The 15000-nt window shown below is 47.3% G+C and overlaps 1 protein-coding gene across 5 annotated transcripts in view; it reads right to left on the bottom strand.

The window, feature by feature from the left end:
• The window catches only part of LOC126578935 (calcium uniporter protein, mitochondrial), a 100048-nt gene that overhangs the window by 2926 nt on the left and 82122 nt on the right, over positions 1–15000 (bottom strand). For all 5 annotated transcript variants that reach the window (XM_050242017.1, XM_050242018.1, XM_050242015.1 and 2 more), the window contains exon 4: positions 3926–4154. In XM_050242017.1, coding sequence (XP_050097974.1) covers positions 3926–4154 — 229 coding nt within the window. The remainder of the gene's footprint in view (positions 1–3925; positions 4155–15000) is intronic.

Here is a 15000-nt window from a genome sequence, read left to right as displayed (position 1 = left end):
TCATGCACCATTTGTCAAATAAAAACCAACAGGATGAGGTGCAAAGCCATCTTTAATTGGTGCAAAAAGCCGTTGCTTTCGTGAACCACCGGGCGTCTCCATCGCGTTCGAGAAAGAGCTCGTTCGGGTTACTTGGATCGAGCTTGCTTCACTTTCAAGGGTTCGGGTCTGGCACTATTTTTCATTTCCACCTCACCAGAACCGGAATACTCCGGACGGCGAACGACGGTGTACCTTCAAGTGCACTCGGAATTCTCTCTCGCCGCGGCATCGACGGCACACAAAGGACCGTATAAGTCTCTCGACAACGACTAATGGTTCTTAGGTTGCACGTCGAGAGGTTAGGATAAAGGGGCTTTACGCGAGTAATCGTACATCAAACGGAAACTCGAAGAATCGATTGCAATGTGCGACCGCCCTGGGCCTATTACTCGCTCACAAACTCGAATGTGGTTAAGGCTCAGGTAACATACACTGACCCCTGGTCCACTAAAGGAGGTATAATTAATTCCATGCACAGCACATATTCGCACCAAATTCAAGGCATTCCATGCATTCCGCGATTCAATGGTGAACCATCAGAGCGAACGCTCGTGCACTATTCTGACCCAAATATCAGTCAAGCTGCACCGCACGTTTACGCTAATCAATTAAATCAACCGACTGGCTGGTCCCGGTTTGCGAGACTGCGGTGAAATCGATGCAGAACGCAGCTCTTAATGTGGCTCCAAAGTGGTGAGCCTTGTCCGTGAACAATGGATGGCATGGAGTGCAGGATTATCCGACCGATATCGGATCGATGCGATTAGCGATAAAGATCAAATTATAATCCATCATCACCACCACCGGTAAGGAGGTATCGATCAAGTGACAGTCAAGAGCGTCTTCACTGTCGAAGGTAAAGAAATGAATGATATCGAGCGACCAGATCCACGGTCCTCTCTGACTCTGAGGGGCTAATTAATTAAATGTGTCAAGCCAAGTGGATGTAAGAGGGATTTTCCCGATCCCGATCCATGATTCGTCATCGAGAGGACCGTTTCGTATTATTGGATGACACCGGGAATCGATCGACATCCCGTTCACCGCTTTCACCGGGCGGAGGCCATTCGAGTGACACTTGTTTGAGTGCTTTCTGCTTAGTGCTTTGTTTGTTTGTTTGCTAAGCCGAGTGGATTTTCCCCGGGTAGTGTTCTCATGTCGATTGTGCTGCGATTGATTGCGAAATCAATCACGGCAGCACGATTGGCCGATATCGATGGCAGATAATGTATTATTCTTTATTCCTGTGCCGTTCTCCCGTTCGCAGCATAATCTAATTAATGCAGATGAATGCGATGACTGGACAGCGAGTTAGAAACGGAACGAAGGATTATGAAATGGCTCAACCAAGTCAGATTAATTAATGAACTCACATCATCGCCGGTTACTGTAAGCTGTTACAAAAAAAAAAGTTTAATTAATTTACGCCATCACAACAAAACACTTGTTGGCACTTGTGGTGTAACCAAACTCGCCCCTCGCGTCGATGACTTGTCGCTGATAAATCATGCGTGCGAATAAAGAAGTGCGAACAGTCCAGCAGCAAATGTAGAAGCCGGTACGCCGCCGCCTGGATTGATGGGAAACATGTCCCAACACCGGTGTGCTTGTCACGTGCGACCTCCCCGGACCGAATCTAATCTAGCCGCGTAATAGCACCATTGCGTTACCGGTCATTTCACTAACGGACCCTCGACAACAGCAACTCTCACGCACTCCAACGTGTTACTCGTTTTGTGATGACGTTTGCAGAATTGACCACCACGAGGGAGGAGGTTGGTTCCCAGTGGAGTAAAAAACTAATTTTGTTCGGTCGCGACCGATAAGACAAATGACCGACGGAGACGGTGGACGGGAGAATCAAAACAAACAACAGCCACGGGTGGGTTAAAGAGAGACCCCGGTTCTGCATCGATTGGCCGGGATGGGAACGGGAACGCAACAATATGCTGTGCCGTGCTTGAGCCTTGAGGGGGTGGTGGTCCGAGGATTAATATCGTACCGATAATGGACACCGAGGGACCACCACACCCCGGGGGCAATCAGGAAAACCAATCTGATTTGCCATCTTACGCTCTCATCCACCATCCCACGCCAGCTCGGCCGCCACCAACGGAATGATCCAATTTAGAATGGTGCGGCGGTTCGGAGTCGACCATCGTTCACCGTTCAATCCGATCGGTTCGAGGTCGAATGTGCGGATATTCATGAAACCGTCCATGGTACCAGGAAACATTGCTTGTCCTCCTCGCCCCAAAAAAACCCGGCAATCAGTTACGCTTGTGATAGGGCAATCACTGTGCACTACCGGGTTCGTTGATAACAGATAGCGTCGTCCGTAAATTCGGAATGAAATTTAATTAAAATATACGTTCCCGACAGCACAGCGGCGCGGTCAGAATTCATGGAAGTCAAGCGAGCAAGCGTACGAAACACGAAACGATCAAGAGGGCAACATGGAATCGTCATCGAGTGCGAGTGTGTTAAGTGTTTTCATCAAATATTCATTTGTTCGCTTTTGGACACAATCACCAAACAAACGATTACGGCACAACAATCTTGCTGAGCATTAATTGTAATATTAATTATTGTTTCACATGGCACATGGTGGTGGGTGGTCTGTCGTGTGGTTGGTTGTTGAGCGAAATCTCATCCAACACAGCACACAGCAGCCCATGGGCTACTACCGGTGGTTGCTTGACAACAAACGGTGGCAACGGCCACAACGAGTCACGCGCTCAAAGTCGCCCCCAAACGTTTGCTCTGTTTTCATCCAATTAGAAGCGCTCGGGTTTTGTGGTGTGACAATTAAGCTTGCTTTTCACCGCACCAAGAAGCGGTTAAACGTTTCTCTCATCTTGATCACGCCATTACACAGCGCGGCAGAAGAAAATGGTTCCCTCTTCGCCGCTTTACCGTGGTAAGTGACGCCGTTTTAGGGACATTCCGGCAAACCACAGCTTCAACCTCAGTTGCCACCGTTGCCACCGTAGGCGCTATAAGAATTCAATTTCAATTAAGCAAATTAACTAGATTCATCTTTCAATCCGATCGCAGCCAGGGGAATCGAGTATCAACCGGTTACAATAGTTTTAATCGCTTCTGTCGTGGGTTCACCTCAGGGGGTTTTCTCCATCATCTCCATCGCGCAGCTAGAGTTTCCACAAGTCCAATGGCCCATATCAATCGATACCGTGGGCCCGAGAACACCGAGAACACTGAAAGTTATTTAATTTGGTTTTTAATCCCCGTTCGTCCATCCATCCCGGTACTGACAAGCACCTTGTACATCGATATCGATCGATTGGACCGCTTGAAATCACTCTGCCATCTCGATACAGTCGCCTTCAGCCTTCGTCTTCGGGAATCATCGACCTCAAGTTGTTGCGGCCATAGAAGGGCAGCTTCTTGAGCGTGTTCTTACACTGTTATCTTGAGGAGTGTCAAGCGGTTTGAAGCTAAGACTTCTTGAAGTGATGAGCGTTGTATACCACAAAACAAGGGGAAGTGCGTCCCTACGGACACGGCAAAGTTTCACTCCGACCTTCCGTGCCTTCGCGTAAAAGGATTAAATTGTAGCCGACGCTCTCTCACTCTGTCTCCTGCTTTCAAGCAATTGTGAAGCAGTACCATTGAAATTTAATCAATGGAAAGCTTTTCTCCAGCCTGGTCCGAATCGAACCTGCAGTCGAGTTGTTTCCGTTTCCGTTTCGAGGCATGGCTCTCCCGGGCAGGATTATGCTTTCTAGATAACGCCCGGTGGTCACGAATGGGGAGCTGGTGCTGGTGTTACTGCAGGTGGCTTTGTAGCCGGAAGTAGTTATTTCTCAACCGAATGTGCTGTTGGCGCAAACATCAGGACCGCCACCCATCAGGAACCTACCAGAACTCGTCATCCATCAGGTTCTCGATGGAACAGGCGGCCGCTATCCGGACGCCGTCGCGGTTCAGTATGGCGGCCCGGTCGATACCGCGGTCCTCCACCTTTAGCATCTCGATAAAGTCACCGACGCAGTGCGTGACCGGTCGGAGCGTGAACTGGCAGCGCTCGTTCCGCGATGGCAGTGGCACGGTAACGTGTGGCAATCCGCGGTAGTACCGGACGGTGACGTCTGGAAGAGAGGGAAGAAGATGTTACGGAAGCGTGGATTAGTTTCGCTTTCATGTTTTCAATAACAAAATTCAATTTCCATAATCAACAAACAACAAATTTCATTGGGAAGTTTGTAAAAAATAATTCAAAAGAATATAGAATGTAGAAAAGATATAGGAAAAGGTAGAAAAAGATAAAGTTTCAAATAGGAATGTATAAAATCGTTAATAAAAAGTTGCTAAATATAAAAACAAACATTTTTTCAAAGAAAAAGTTAAAGTATAAATTGCAATAAAAAAAGCAAATTATACAAAAAGAATCAATATGTACAAAATTTGAAAACCAATATCTACATCTCTGTCAAATTGCATATTTTTTTTTTTGGTATACAATTGAACTAAATAAACGGGTAAAAAACCAATATATACTTTCCTATCAAATTGCTTACTTTCAGGAGTTTGCAAAGAACTGTAAATTGCTAAATAACCCATTAAATATGCCACAATCTTAAAAATATGTTGAAGGTGTGTAGGGGAAAGGGAATGGAGCCGTTACGTCCCAAATGCATCCCTTTCACTCCCTCCCCCTACCAGATAGATAAAATATTCAACCCCTGAAACAATGCAACTTTTTAGTGGTGTAGATATTGGTTTTTTACCGTTTTCTCTATTTTTGCTGAACCACATCGTTAAACTTTTTAGTTATGTTAAAGTTAGTCAAACTTTTTCAACAAAACATTGAATTATGCATATTAAACATCGGGAATCTGTTACTAAATACCACTCTTAAGACATCGCTGAGTCTCACGAATGATATAAATTAACACACGAATGTGTTTCCACCACCTGGAGGTGTTAAAAGAATGGCCAATCACCTTCCGTTCGGTCGTGCATGACAACTCCAAATTCGAGTGAAAATTATGACACCAGCCCTAGCCATCAGCGCCAGTCTCGTCGCAAATTCCCATTAAAATTCCAGCAATCTAGCACATTTTTCGCTAAACACTTTCAGCCACGCGTGCCTTAAAGCGTGCTGGTGGCCTCCGTGCAAAGGACCTCACACGAATCCGCTTTCGTTCTTGCTGTTCGTGGACGCGTTTCTTAAAGAGCGCCTCGATGGTTGTAAAAATGAACCATTGACCCCAGAGCGGAGGACCCTTCTTGAGCTGGGTAGGAAGCTTTTACAACTTGACATTGCGTGACACAACGCGCCGGCCGGCCGAACGCCATCGTTCCGGAAGACCGAAAACCGAAAAGCGAGTGAGTTCCGACGACGACGACGACGACGACGACGACGACGGCGATGTTCGTATTTATTTAAAACCCATTTCTTTTCCGTTTGTTCGTGTCACTGAGGAATGGATGACTGGAGGGAGAATTAGGAGAAGAACACGAGGTAACCTGAGGACCTCCTTTGAGGAGAGGGATTCCACCTGAAGAATGTGACCGGCCAGCGCCGGCAACGACGAGGGTTTGCCTTGTGTTTTTGTGTTTTTTTCTTCCTTTTTTGGTCAAGAGTTTTTCTTGGAATGGCCGTTATCGTTTAGTAGCCGGTGTGTACCCGAGGGTGCCAGAGTGCGGGACGAAACCACCCTTACACGAAACACATTCGCCAAGCGAATGGTCCAAAATGCCTCTCCACCGGTCACCGGACACCGAATGGACAGGGCCGCAGGGCCCGATTTCAGCATTGTGGCGGGCTTTTATTTCCTTTTATCGGTCAATCTAATCTCGTGGCCGGTTCGCCTGATTAGCCCGGTTCTGGCAGGTGCCCCTCTCCCTTCCTTTTATCCTTCCACTTTTTTATCCAAGTAAACTTTGCACCAGGACGAGAGTGAGAGAACCGGAAAGAGGGAATTTTCATCGGAATGGACCCGCCGTTGGCTCTCTTTCTCTCTCTCTCTCTCTCTCTGGGCAGTTTTTTTTTTCGAAGGACAGGAGCATTGATTTTCGTTTCTTCAGTTCCGCTCCGGTCCAAAACTGTGGCCTGTAGGCACCACACCTTGTGACCCGCTGCACGATGAAAGGGACCATATTTTCATGGAACACTCGCACCACCTGGAACACCGCCTACTGAGGGGACATTTTGAAATGCTTTTTTTTTTGAGGGGGTTGTTGCTTTCCCTCTATCCAAATGTCCGCTCCAGGAACATTCCGTCCGGTGGCCGGTAAAGGTAAATAAAGTGTTGCTGGACATAAATTTTGTACTTTTTAATGATGTTGCGACAGGAGGGAGAGGAAGGAGGTCCAGGTGGAGGGTATGTGGTTGACAATCAGCCTCGCAGAGAGGCCACACCGAAACCTCGAAACAAAACCGTAAAGTGAGAAGCCGGTAGGATTAATCGTCTGGATAAGATATGCAAGGGGGTGAACCGAAGCCGCCAGAGCACATAAATCTGGCCAAAGTACCTTTAATTGTGCCGGAGGGCTCCGTGTACACAAGGCAACACACCAGGGATCGTCGCAATCCATTAGATAAGGTCACTACACTACTGGTAGACACTCTGCTGTTAATGGGTTTTAATCACTTTTCAATCACTTAAACGGTTCACTACCCACCATACAGGTAAATCAATTAAAGCACCGGATTCGGAACAAGGAAAAGGCACCACCAGCTCGGGTTTCTGCTCCAGGGTGCGAGAGACCGACACGTCTGGTGTGAGAGTTTGTTGTTCAACGCTACATTCCTCCCCAGTGGGCGCCAACTGGAGCACGTAGCCGAGAAGAGAAGTCTTCGGAGGATGGAGCACAAAAAAGAAAAATTAGCCAACCGAACGCACCTCGGAAGGTATATCCATGTAAAACATCGCCGTCGACAACATTCGATGGAGCATTCTGATGGTGCAGCGCGCGCCAACCTCGCCAGCTGTCGATTAATATTTTCATACTCCTTTCATCCATACGTTGTTCCTCCTTTCACTATTTTAGGACAAGTTTATGCCCGTGTGGCCAGGACCAGGAACATCCAGAGAGAGAGAGAGCAGTGGTTTACTAGAAGCATGTTCCATACCGCGGACGGTCTCACCGCCACCAGCTTCTTCATGTCATGTTTTCCGGTGATGCTGCTCCTGCCTTGCCGTGTGGTAATGTTGTGACACGTACACGTCGCACATCCGAAACTCTGGAGACCAGCGGAGGAGCGCGGATAACAACTAAAGCCCCGTCTCCTTTTGCAGCCGGAGGACACGGAATCTCGTGTCGAATCTAACGAGAAAGGAAGCGGAACCAAGGCAAGCAGGCAGGCACAGGTTGGTTAGTTGCTGCTTCATCCTGCCTTGCGGCGTTCGGTTCGGTGTCTCCGAAATTCCTATCATGATCGCGTGTGTGCACGAGACACCGGGCTCAAGCGGATGGCTGCCATCTGCAGGCCATTTTTGAGGCGGCCAGCAACCAGCACCGTATCATCGCATATTGGAAAAGCATAACCATACGAACGGGTGGCGTTCATGAAAGGGGGAAGGGAGTAATTTAATTAGAAAGTGTTTGCAGAAAGCACACAGCACGAGGAGGGCCTCCCGGTGGGCGTGCAAAAGTGCAGGACGATGTCTCCATTTTAATGAAATCGTTACTGACAACTGATGAGAAAGGTGCCATTTTGCAAATCGAATCCCTTAGTTGGTGATCTTTCCGTCGTAACCCGAGCGTATAACGAGCACTTTCGAGCAGCTGGAGATTGTAATAACTTTTGAGAGAAATAATTAGAAATGATTTTATAATTCTATTACCAACAAATCAAATGCGAAGATGTGGTGTGCTCCAAACGTATTGTTAAACAATCTCCGTAGATCATTGCTTTAATGCTTTAACAGCAGTTTAATCTCAGCCTTTTCTTAGCATGGTACCATGGTGTCAAGTAGAAGATTGAAAACAAATCGCTACTTACACCAACCACTGCCAGCATAGCATAGCGATTCAATCCATACCAATCGAGTAGTGATAACGGACCTAGACGCTCGTCGTCGCCATCGTCTAGCGGAGATTTGTTCGCGAAAAATCTGTACATCATGTGAGTCCAGATAGTTAGACGGCTCGTCATCGACCGGTGCACACACCTCGATTTAGGGCTCTTGCTGGCAAAACGGGAGCGAGCATGGAAACACACCGATCTTCGGGCGTTGCACCAATTAAAACACTAGTTTGCTCATTACGGCGCACCTGAAGTGCGCTTTCCTCCACGGAGGCAGCATTTCAAGGGCGGCGGCGGGCCACACATCGATGCAAACGAAAGGAATCGTCGGATGCACGCGGTGCACGCGGTGTGCATTTGTGCATTACAGGCCACCCATTGGCTGGCGGCCCGTACTGGGGCACTGGGTGTTGCGATGTTTTGACTGCTAGCTAACGGTGAACGAGATGTGCAGCAGGGCATGCACCTCTGCATCGGAAGCCGTAGCAGCAGCAACATCATGCACAAAAAAGGGGCCACTCCTTTCTAAGCCACAGCTTCTCTTCTGTTACAAGCGTTGGCCTCATAATGGTAAGCGATAACGAACAACTGCCGCCGTCTGGCGTGGCTATTATCAGGTTATGAGGAACTTTTAAGCCAGCTGTGATATGTGGTGGTATGTTCTAAGTACCTGTGCTAGTTAGAAATGACTGTGAAGGATATGCTACATCGGCGTATTGGGTCGGGACGTACATGCTTATCAACTTTCACAACCAACCAGAAACTACAAACTGCTTTTGATAGAGGCAAAATTCTTCTTGTTTAACTTGATTATGCAGCACATGAACCCAGCCTAGAATATGAATGCCGACCGATGCCAAAGAGTGAGAAATGGCTATAATCTGTCCTCCAACAGGAGGGTACTCTTGTGTTCCGCAAGGCAGCAATGCTCAGTTGCAGCTTTCAGAGAAAAACAATTAATAGTTTTCCATCCATCCCGCCCCCCCGGGAACACAACCTCGAACATCGTGGCATGCCATGGAGATGCACAGTGCACCTGGGATGCAACTGCATCAAAGCAAGCATACAGAGCGGACCCCAGAAGTCAAGTTCACTCGTGACTGCTTCCTAGTGTTCCGCAAGCACGGGAAGAAGTTTGTGTATTTTGCTCGCCCGTGTGTGTTTTGTGTGAAATTATTCTGCAAAGTATGCAAATTTGAACGGAATGTACCCCCCCCCCCCCCACTCGGATACCGCGATTGCAGCGCGATTGTGAAGGACGTGGTGCACTTTCGCAGGATCGCAGGATACATGATGCGCGGCGCTGCAGCTGCAAGGTCTCTTTGGTGAAAAAGGTTGGTGAAATTGTTTGCAAATTGTTTACAGAACAATTTTTCAATTTCAGCCCGGTAAATCTGTGTTATAGTGAAGCATAGGAGCCGCAGAGGAAATGCAAGGTGAGGCGGTGTGTAGGCTCTTTCTTCGTAGTGCAGCAACGAATGCCTGCGCGGTCTGACCGATAGACCATCACGGCGGCGATGGTCCGTTCATCCCATTTGTTGCCCACCGACAGAGACCGTTAACTGGTCCGCAAACCGAAGAACCTCTCGACCAGAACCTTCGCCACAACGCCACCAATGGTCTAGAGAACGTACAACGGGATGTATGCAGTGCAGGCAGGGCGTGCTAACGGGAGCCTGGCAACGGATAGAACGCTTGGACTACTAATCATCTCACAGAGCAGTTGGGAAAGGGAGTCGCGCTACACGATTGGAATTCACCGGTTCACAGCTATCTCCCTTGCACCTGCTATTGAGGAACAAACCGGAATGCATGCCTGCATCGTCCGGTGGAACCGATAGCGACCGAGTATCTTCTGCACATGGACCATCCGTTACGCCCTACACTTTTGCTGCCAAATAGCTTGTTTGGCGAGCGGCTACTGCCGTGACGGTCATTAGGCTGCTACAACTATTTTCAACATTTTTGGAGCATTTTCTGGAACATTCCATACGTGATTGTGGTTTGTGGAAAAAGGGATTTGTTACAGTCGTGAATAGATTTGTTAAGGAAATACTTCAATCAGCCAGCTGTGGCTGGAAGTGTTACGAAGTGATCCACTGACACTCGATTTGGATGGGAGAGTATTTATCCTGACAGCCCTTACAGCCTTGTATTCATCTCTCTGTCATGCCGGTGTTGGAAAAGTAACTTTGTAACGAAGACGAAAGACCATCGTCTTAAGATGATTTCCCGTGAACACCCGGGGAACGCCGTTAGCAGCGGGTTTCAGATGCGGACGGTAGCAGATGGAGTTACTGGGCAACATTTTTCATCCAGCGTATTTTCCGCATTGCAGTTTATCTTTTGGCGTGGCCGCACGTCCCAGGATGCATCTCGTGGAAAGCTGCCTTTGTTGCAATACCGCGAGGATGGTGCCGCAGGGCGCCAGTCAATGCTGCACATCCACACCCCACGCCATGGTTTAACAACAACAACAACAACAACGACAGGAAGCTGTATATAGATAGATGGGTCGGTCGCCGTGGGTTCGGCTTTTGTTTAGTCTTCCAGTTGGTGGGAGCATGGTGGATTACTCTTTACAAGGAGTGCTTTCTTGTCGGGCGATGTTAAAAGAAACGGAAAGGATTTATTGTGCTCCCGTTGGCAGTGCCTGGGAGCGCCTCGTTCTGCTATGGAGAGCACTTGAGCACTACTTGCGCAACAACGTTAATCCACTTTGGGGTTTTATGAATTTTTCTGTCACTTCACTTCCGGTTGTCTGGAAGTCCGAAGGATAGTAAATACTGGTTTGATGCAAATCGTTTAGAATGAAGCTAAATAGGGGCGCAAACGGGAGTAAGCTCAGGTTCGTCGTTGTAATAAATGATTTATTAGTAACTTACTCCGTATAACCAAACATGCAAACAAAACATTTTACTAGGCATCTTTTTTAGAATAACTCATTGATTAATTGACACAAGGGAACAACATTTTTTATTCATTTAAAAATGTTGATTTATACTCATAAAAAATGTATTTATGGAGAGTTATCCATCATTTTTTTAATACAAAACGAGCGAACATGATGAAAATAGTCAACGAATTTTGATGGATTATAGTAGTGTAAATAAGATAGGTTGAAGATAAATAACATTAAGAAGCGTTTGTACAACTGTTAGAAGTTTACTATATAAAAACAGAGCTTGTTGCACATGAATGGAAAAAAGAAATCCACCTCACTATCAACAACAATTAATCTGTTTGAAGCAGCCTTGTCCCCAAAACAACAGACAGGACAGAATGTGATAACAGACACGGTAAATTTAATTTATAACTTGATAGTATTCGACGAAACTCGCCAAATCGGTCAAAAACAACTTGAAAGCTCTTGGAAATGAAGTGAAAATGACTTTCTGATTAGATCCCCTTAAGGTAGTCCCACGTTTTGTTACTGTAATCGCTGCCACAACAGTTCTACAAATGATTTCGCGAATCCTTTTCCGATCATTTGCATAATGAACCGAAAACATTACGCATGCTACACCATCATTAAGGCGTGAAAATACATTGGTCTCATCGAGCCACTAGCCGTTGGACACATTAAATGGCAAATTTAAGGCAAACACGAAGCTAATAATAATTATTATTATCATCATCATCATCATCAACATCCGTCGTCCTCGTCATATCGGAAACTGGCATGGCGTGTCGCTGCAGCAACGAGACTGATGGTGAACCGTGATCAATTTATCGGTTCATAACGTCCGGACGGCCGGTTGATTGATATTTAATGGAAATGCTGACAAAGGCACGCTAGCAATTCAAGGGTCAGCACAAACGCTTAATTGGTTATTGGAAAATTACTACTTCCGGCGCCATAGTTCTAGTTCCTTCCATAAATTGGTCAATCTATTCTCGGTGTCAGTAGCTCCTGGCATCAATCTTCAGTGTTTGTGCCGGCCTTTACATCGATAAGCAGTAATTATCTTCTCTTTCGTGATTGGTAGGTTAGATATCAGCAATTGCTAGGAGGTTCAACTAGTGTTATTTTCAATTGTTAGATCGTAATCGATCGAATTTCCGATGGATACAGTAACAGTTTGTTATCGTATCGCAAACATTCGCCAATGAGAGCGTTGGGCAGTGGATTCTAATTGGATCTTTGTTTATTATTCATCTTCAGTGAAGCGAGTGTTAACAGAGCTTCCGAGGTCATCATGTCGGGTTGTTCGAGTTTTTCCGTCGAGGTTTCGAATTGCACGTAGAAAGCACGGCGTAGAATGCGGCATTCGCTCAATGACGACGGTCCGGTGCTGCAGTAACGATGCATGCTGCATAATTACAGAGCTGACCCATTAATTACTGCTGCACACGTTTCATATTGCCCACAGAGAATATCCATTTTGCCTGCCTGCCTTGGCCAAGTGGCAGCCAAAACTGTAATATTTTCACAAGGCCCCCACACAATACGGTGGTGTGCTGCTCGAATTACTTTTTCTTTTCAAAATATGACCAAAAAATGCGTTAGCACTTTTCCTCCAGAAAGCAGAGTGTAAGTACGATACCATGTCCCAGGAGGCGTTGAACGTGAAGGAGAGCTTTGCGTTGTCTCGGGAACAACAGCCAACAGCCACCGCAGCTACTTCCGGTTGCATGGTCAGCAAACGAGCCTTTAATCCAAGGATCCAAGGTCTCGTATCCTCTGGTAGAAGTAGCACCGCTATCAACCACACCAAGGATCCTTGGCTGTATCATGTAGGAGAAAATGGTTTAGTGATTCAGCGCGAGAGCTACCTTCCTGAGGAAGGGAGGGTCCCCTTTTGTTAAATGCTTTTCCGGCCTTTGTTTCCCAGGGAAACTGCTGACTCGCGCTGACCAGTGTTCGCCCAATGGGGAAGTTGAAGCAGTTCTTAACCGAGTCGCTCTCTCGCACTCGTCCTCGTGGTCGTCCTCGTGGTCGTCATGTGCATTGTGCAAAGCCTCTCCCATCCGATGTTTGTTCTGTTTTTCTTTGTGTCAACAGCAAACAGCCAAGCAGCAGAACGCTAGCTGGCGGTCTTGAGGTCTCTCTCTCTCGAGAGAGAGATGCTTGGTTTGCATTGCAAGGTCCCGGTGACCCGTTCCGTAGTCGGTCGCACAGTTCTATCGGTGAATGGCGAGTGAAGGCAAACCATTAAATGAAATAACCCCGATATCCAGCGAACCGAAACGGAAAAAGGTAAACACTGCATGTCCTTTTCGACCCAGCGGTGGTCAGCAATGATCACCGAGGAGCGTGATGGTGTTTGATGATTTTACTAAATTTTCATTCCAACTCTCTCCCAACTTTGCTCAACAACACCGCAGGAGCAGTAATTGACCACTGAAGGCTGGAGCGTCTCCCAAAGTGCCCTAAATCAACACGGAAAGAGTGCGGTGGAAATGATGTGGCCAGGGGGGGGGAGACCCCGAGGAGCACGTACCCGAAGACGGGCTGAAGCCAAAGTTAGTTCCCAAAGTTAATGTTTAAGTCTGTCACATAAACGAACGGAGCAGAGACAACTTTAATTGGATGAATGAGAATCGTTTGAGAATCGTTGCAGGGAGGGTTTCAGCGTGCAAACTTACACAAAAGGCAGGCCATGGCATGGTCACACCACCTGGCAAACTGGCAGACAAGCGGACATGCTGGAGCTGCTACCTGTCTGTGTCGGTACCAGCATGGCAGCATAATCGGTTGAACGACGACCAGAATGATAATGCTATTTGGAATGGAAATGGTTTGCCGCTTTACGCGAAGTTGCAGCTGCCAACTTCCATGAACAGAACAGAACCGAACGCCTTCACAAATCGTTCTGTCAGCCTTAATGCCGTAAAATGAGAGAGACAGAGAGAGGGAAAGGGATGCGTGTTAGATTTATAGTCGAATGGACTCACGGACTCATTAAGTTATTAAAACATTCAACATCAATTAACGGGAAATGGTACGTACGCAGCATTCGAAATGCAAAAGTCCCCATCGTCGCTCTTTTCCACTCTCCATCCGTCAGAGGATCGCTCGTGGCAACAATACCGATACCGATGTGAAATCCCTGAAAGCACTCGCTTGGGGAGGAGGATATTACAATCCGATTGTATCCTGTGCGCGGTGGGGATTCCCATCGGTGAGTAGTGGCGGCGGCGAGAACGTGCTGACTCAGGCCGGATTTCCTAGGGGTCATTTCCCGGATACGTATTCCCCCGTGGGGCTCTCTTTTCGAAACCTCATCGGTTAGCCCTCATTGTCCCCTGGTTCACATTCCGGACCGGGGCCCTTTACTCTAGCAGCCGAACCCAAAAAGCTCGTTATCATCGTATGAGCAACAGTGCAGTGCGCACATGCGGGGCAAGGGGTGGCCCAGCACTTCAACAGGCTGCTGACTGAAGGAGCAACACAAGCAGCAGCAGAAAAAAGGACGAAAAGGACGAAGAAACTGAAACAGTGGTGAGGAAGTGCCGCTGTTTTGCTAAATAGGATGATGTTACAGATTTGCTGCTACAAATCCCGGGCTCCAGCAGTCGATGTACTCCGGTAAAAGAAGTTGTTCAGCTGTCGTCAACTGTGGCGGAGCGTTGTCGGAGAGCTAATTATCGAGTGGAAGTGGACTGACCAGGAGGACCCGGAGGAAGCGAATAATGTCACAAAACAAACATTCATTACCGGGAACGGGAACTGGCAGAGGAAATTACCCGAATTGAAAACTATCTTTCCTCTTCGCCTTTTGAAAGCATTTACCACCTCCGAAAGAACTGAAGCGGCAGCTCGACTGAACGGGAATGACTTGAAACCCAAAGTGCAATTGACGGTTAAGCGAAGAGCAGGTCGCTATTTTCCCCAAAAGAAATTGGGAATATTACCCCGAATGAAAATACTCGGCCACCAACGATAATGCCATCAAGCAACGGGGTAGGGTGGCGAACAAAGTGTTTCCCGATTCTCCCAACGGCCACTTACTGGC

This window comes from Anopheles aquasalis, chromosome 3, assembly GCF_943734665.1.
Source record: "Anopheles aquasalis chromosome 3, idAnoAquaMG_Q_19, whole genome shotgun sequence".
NCBI classification, from domain to species: Eukaryota; Metazoa; Arthropoda; class Insecta; order Diptera; family Culicidae; genus Anopheles; species Anopheles aquasalis.
This window is presented reverse-complemented; position numbering and strand designations above follow the sequence as displayed.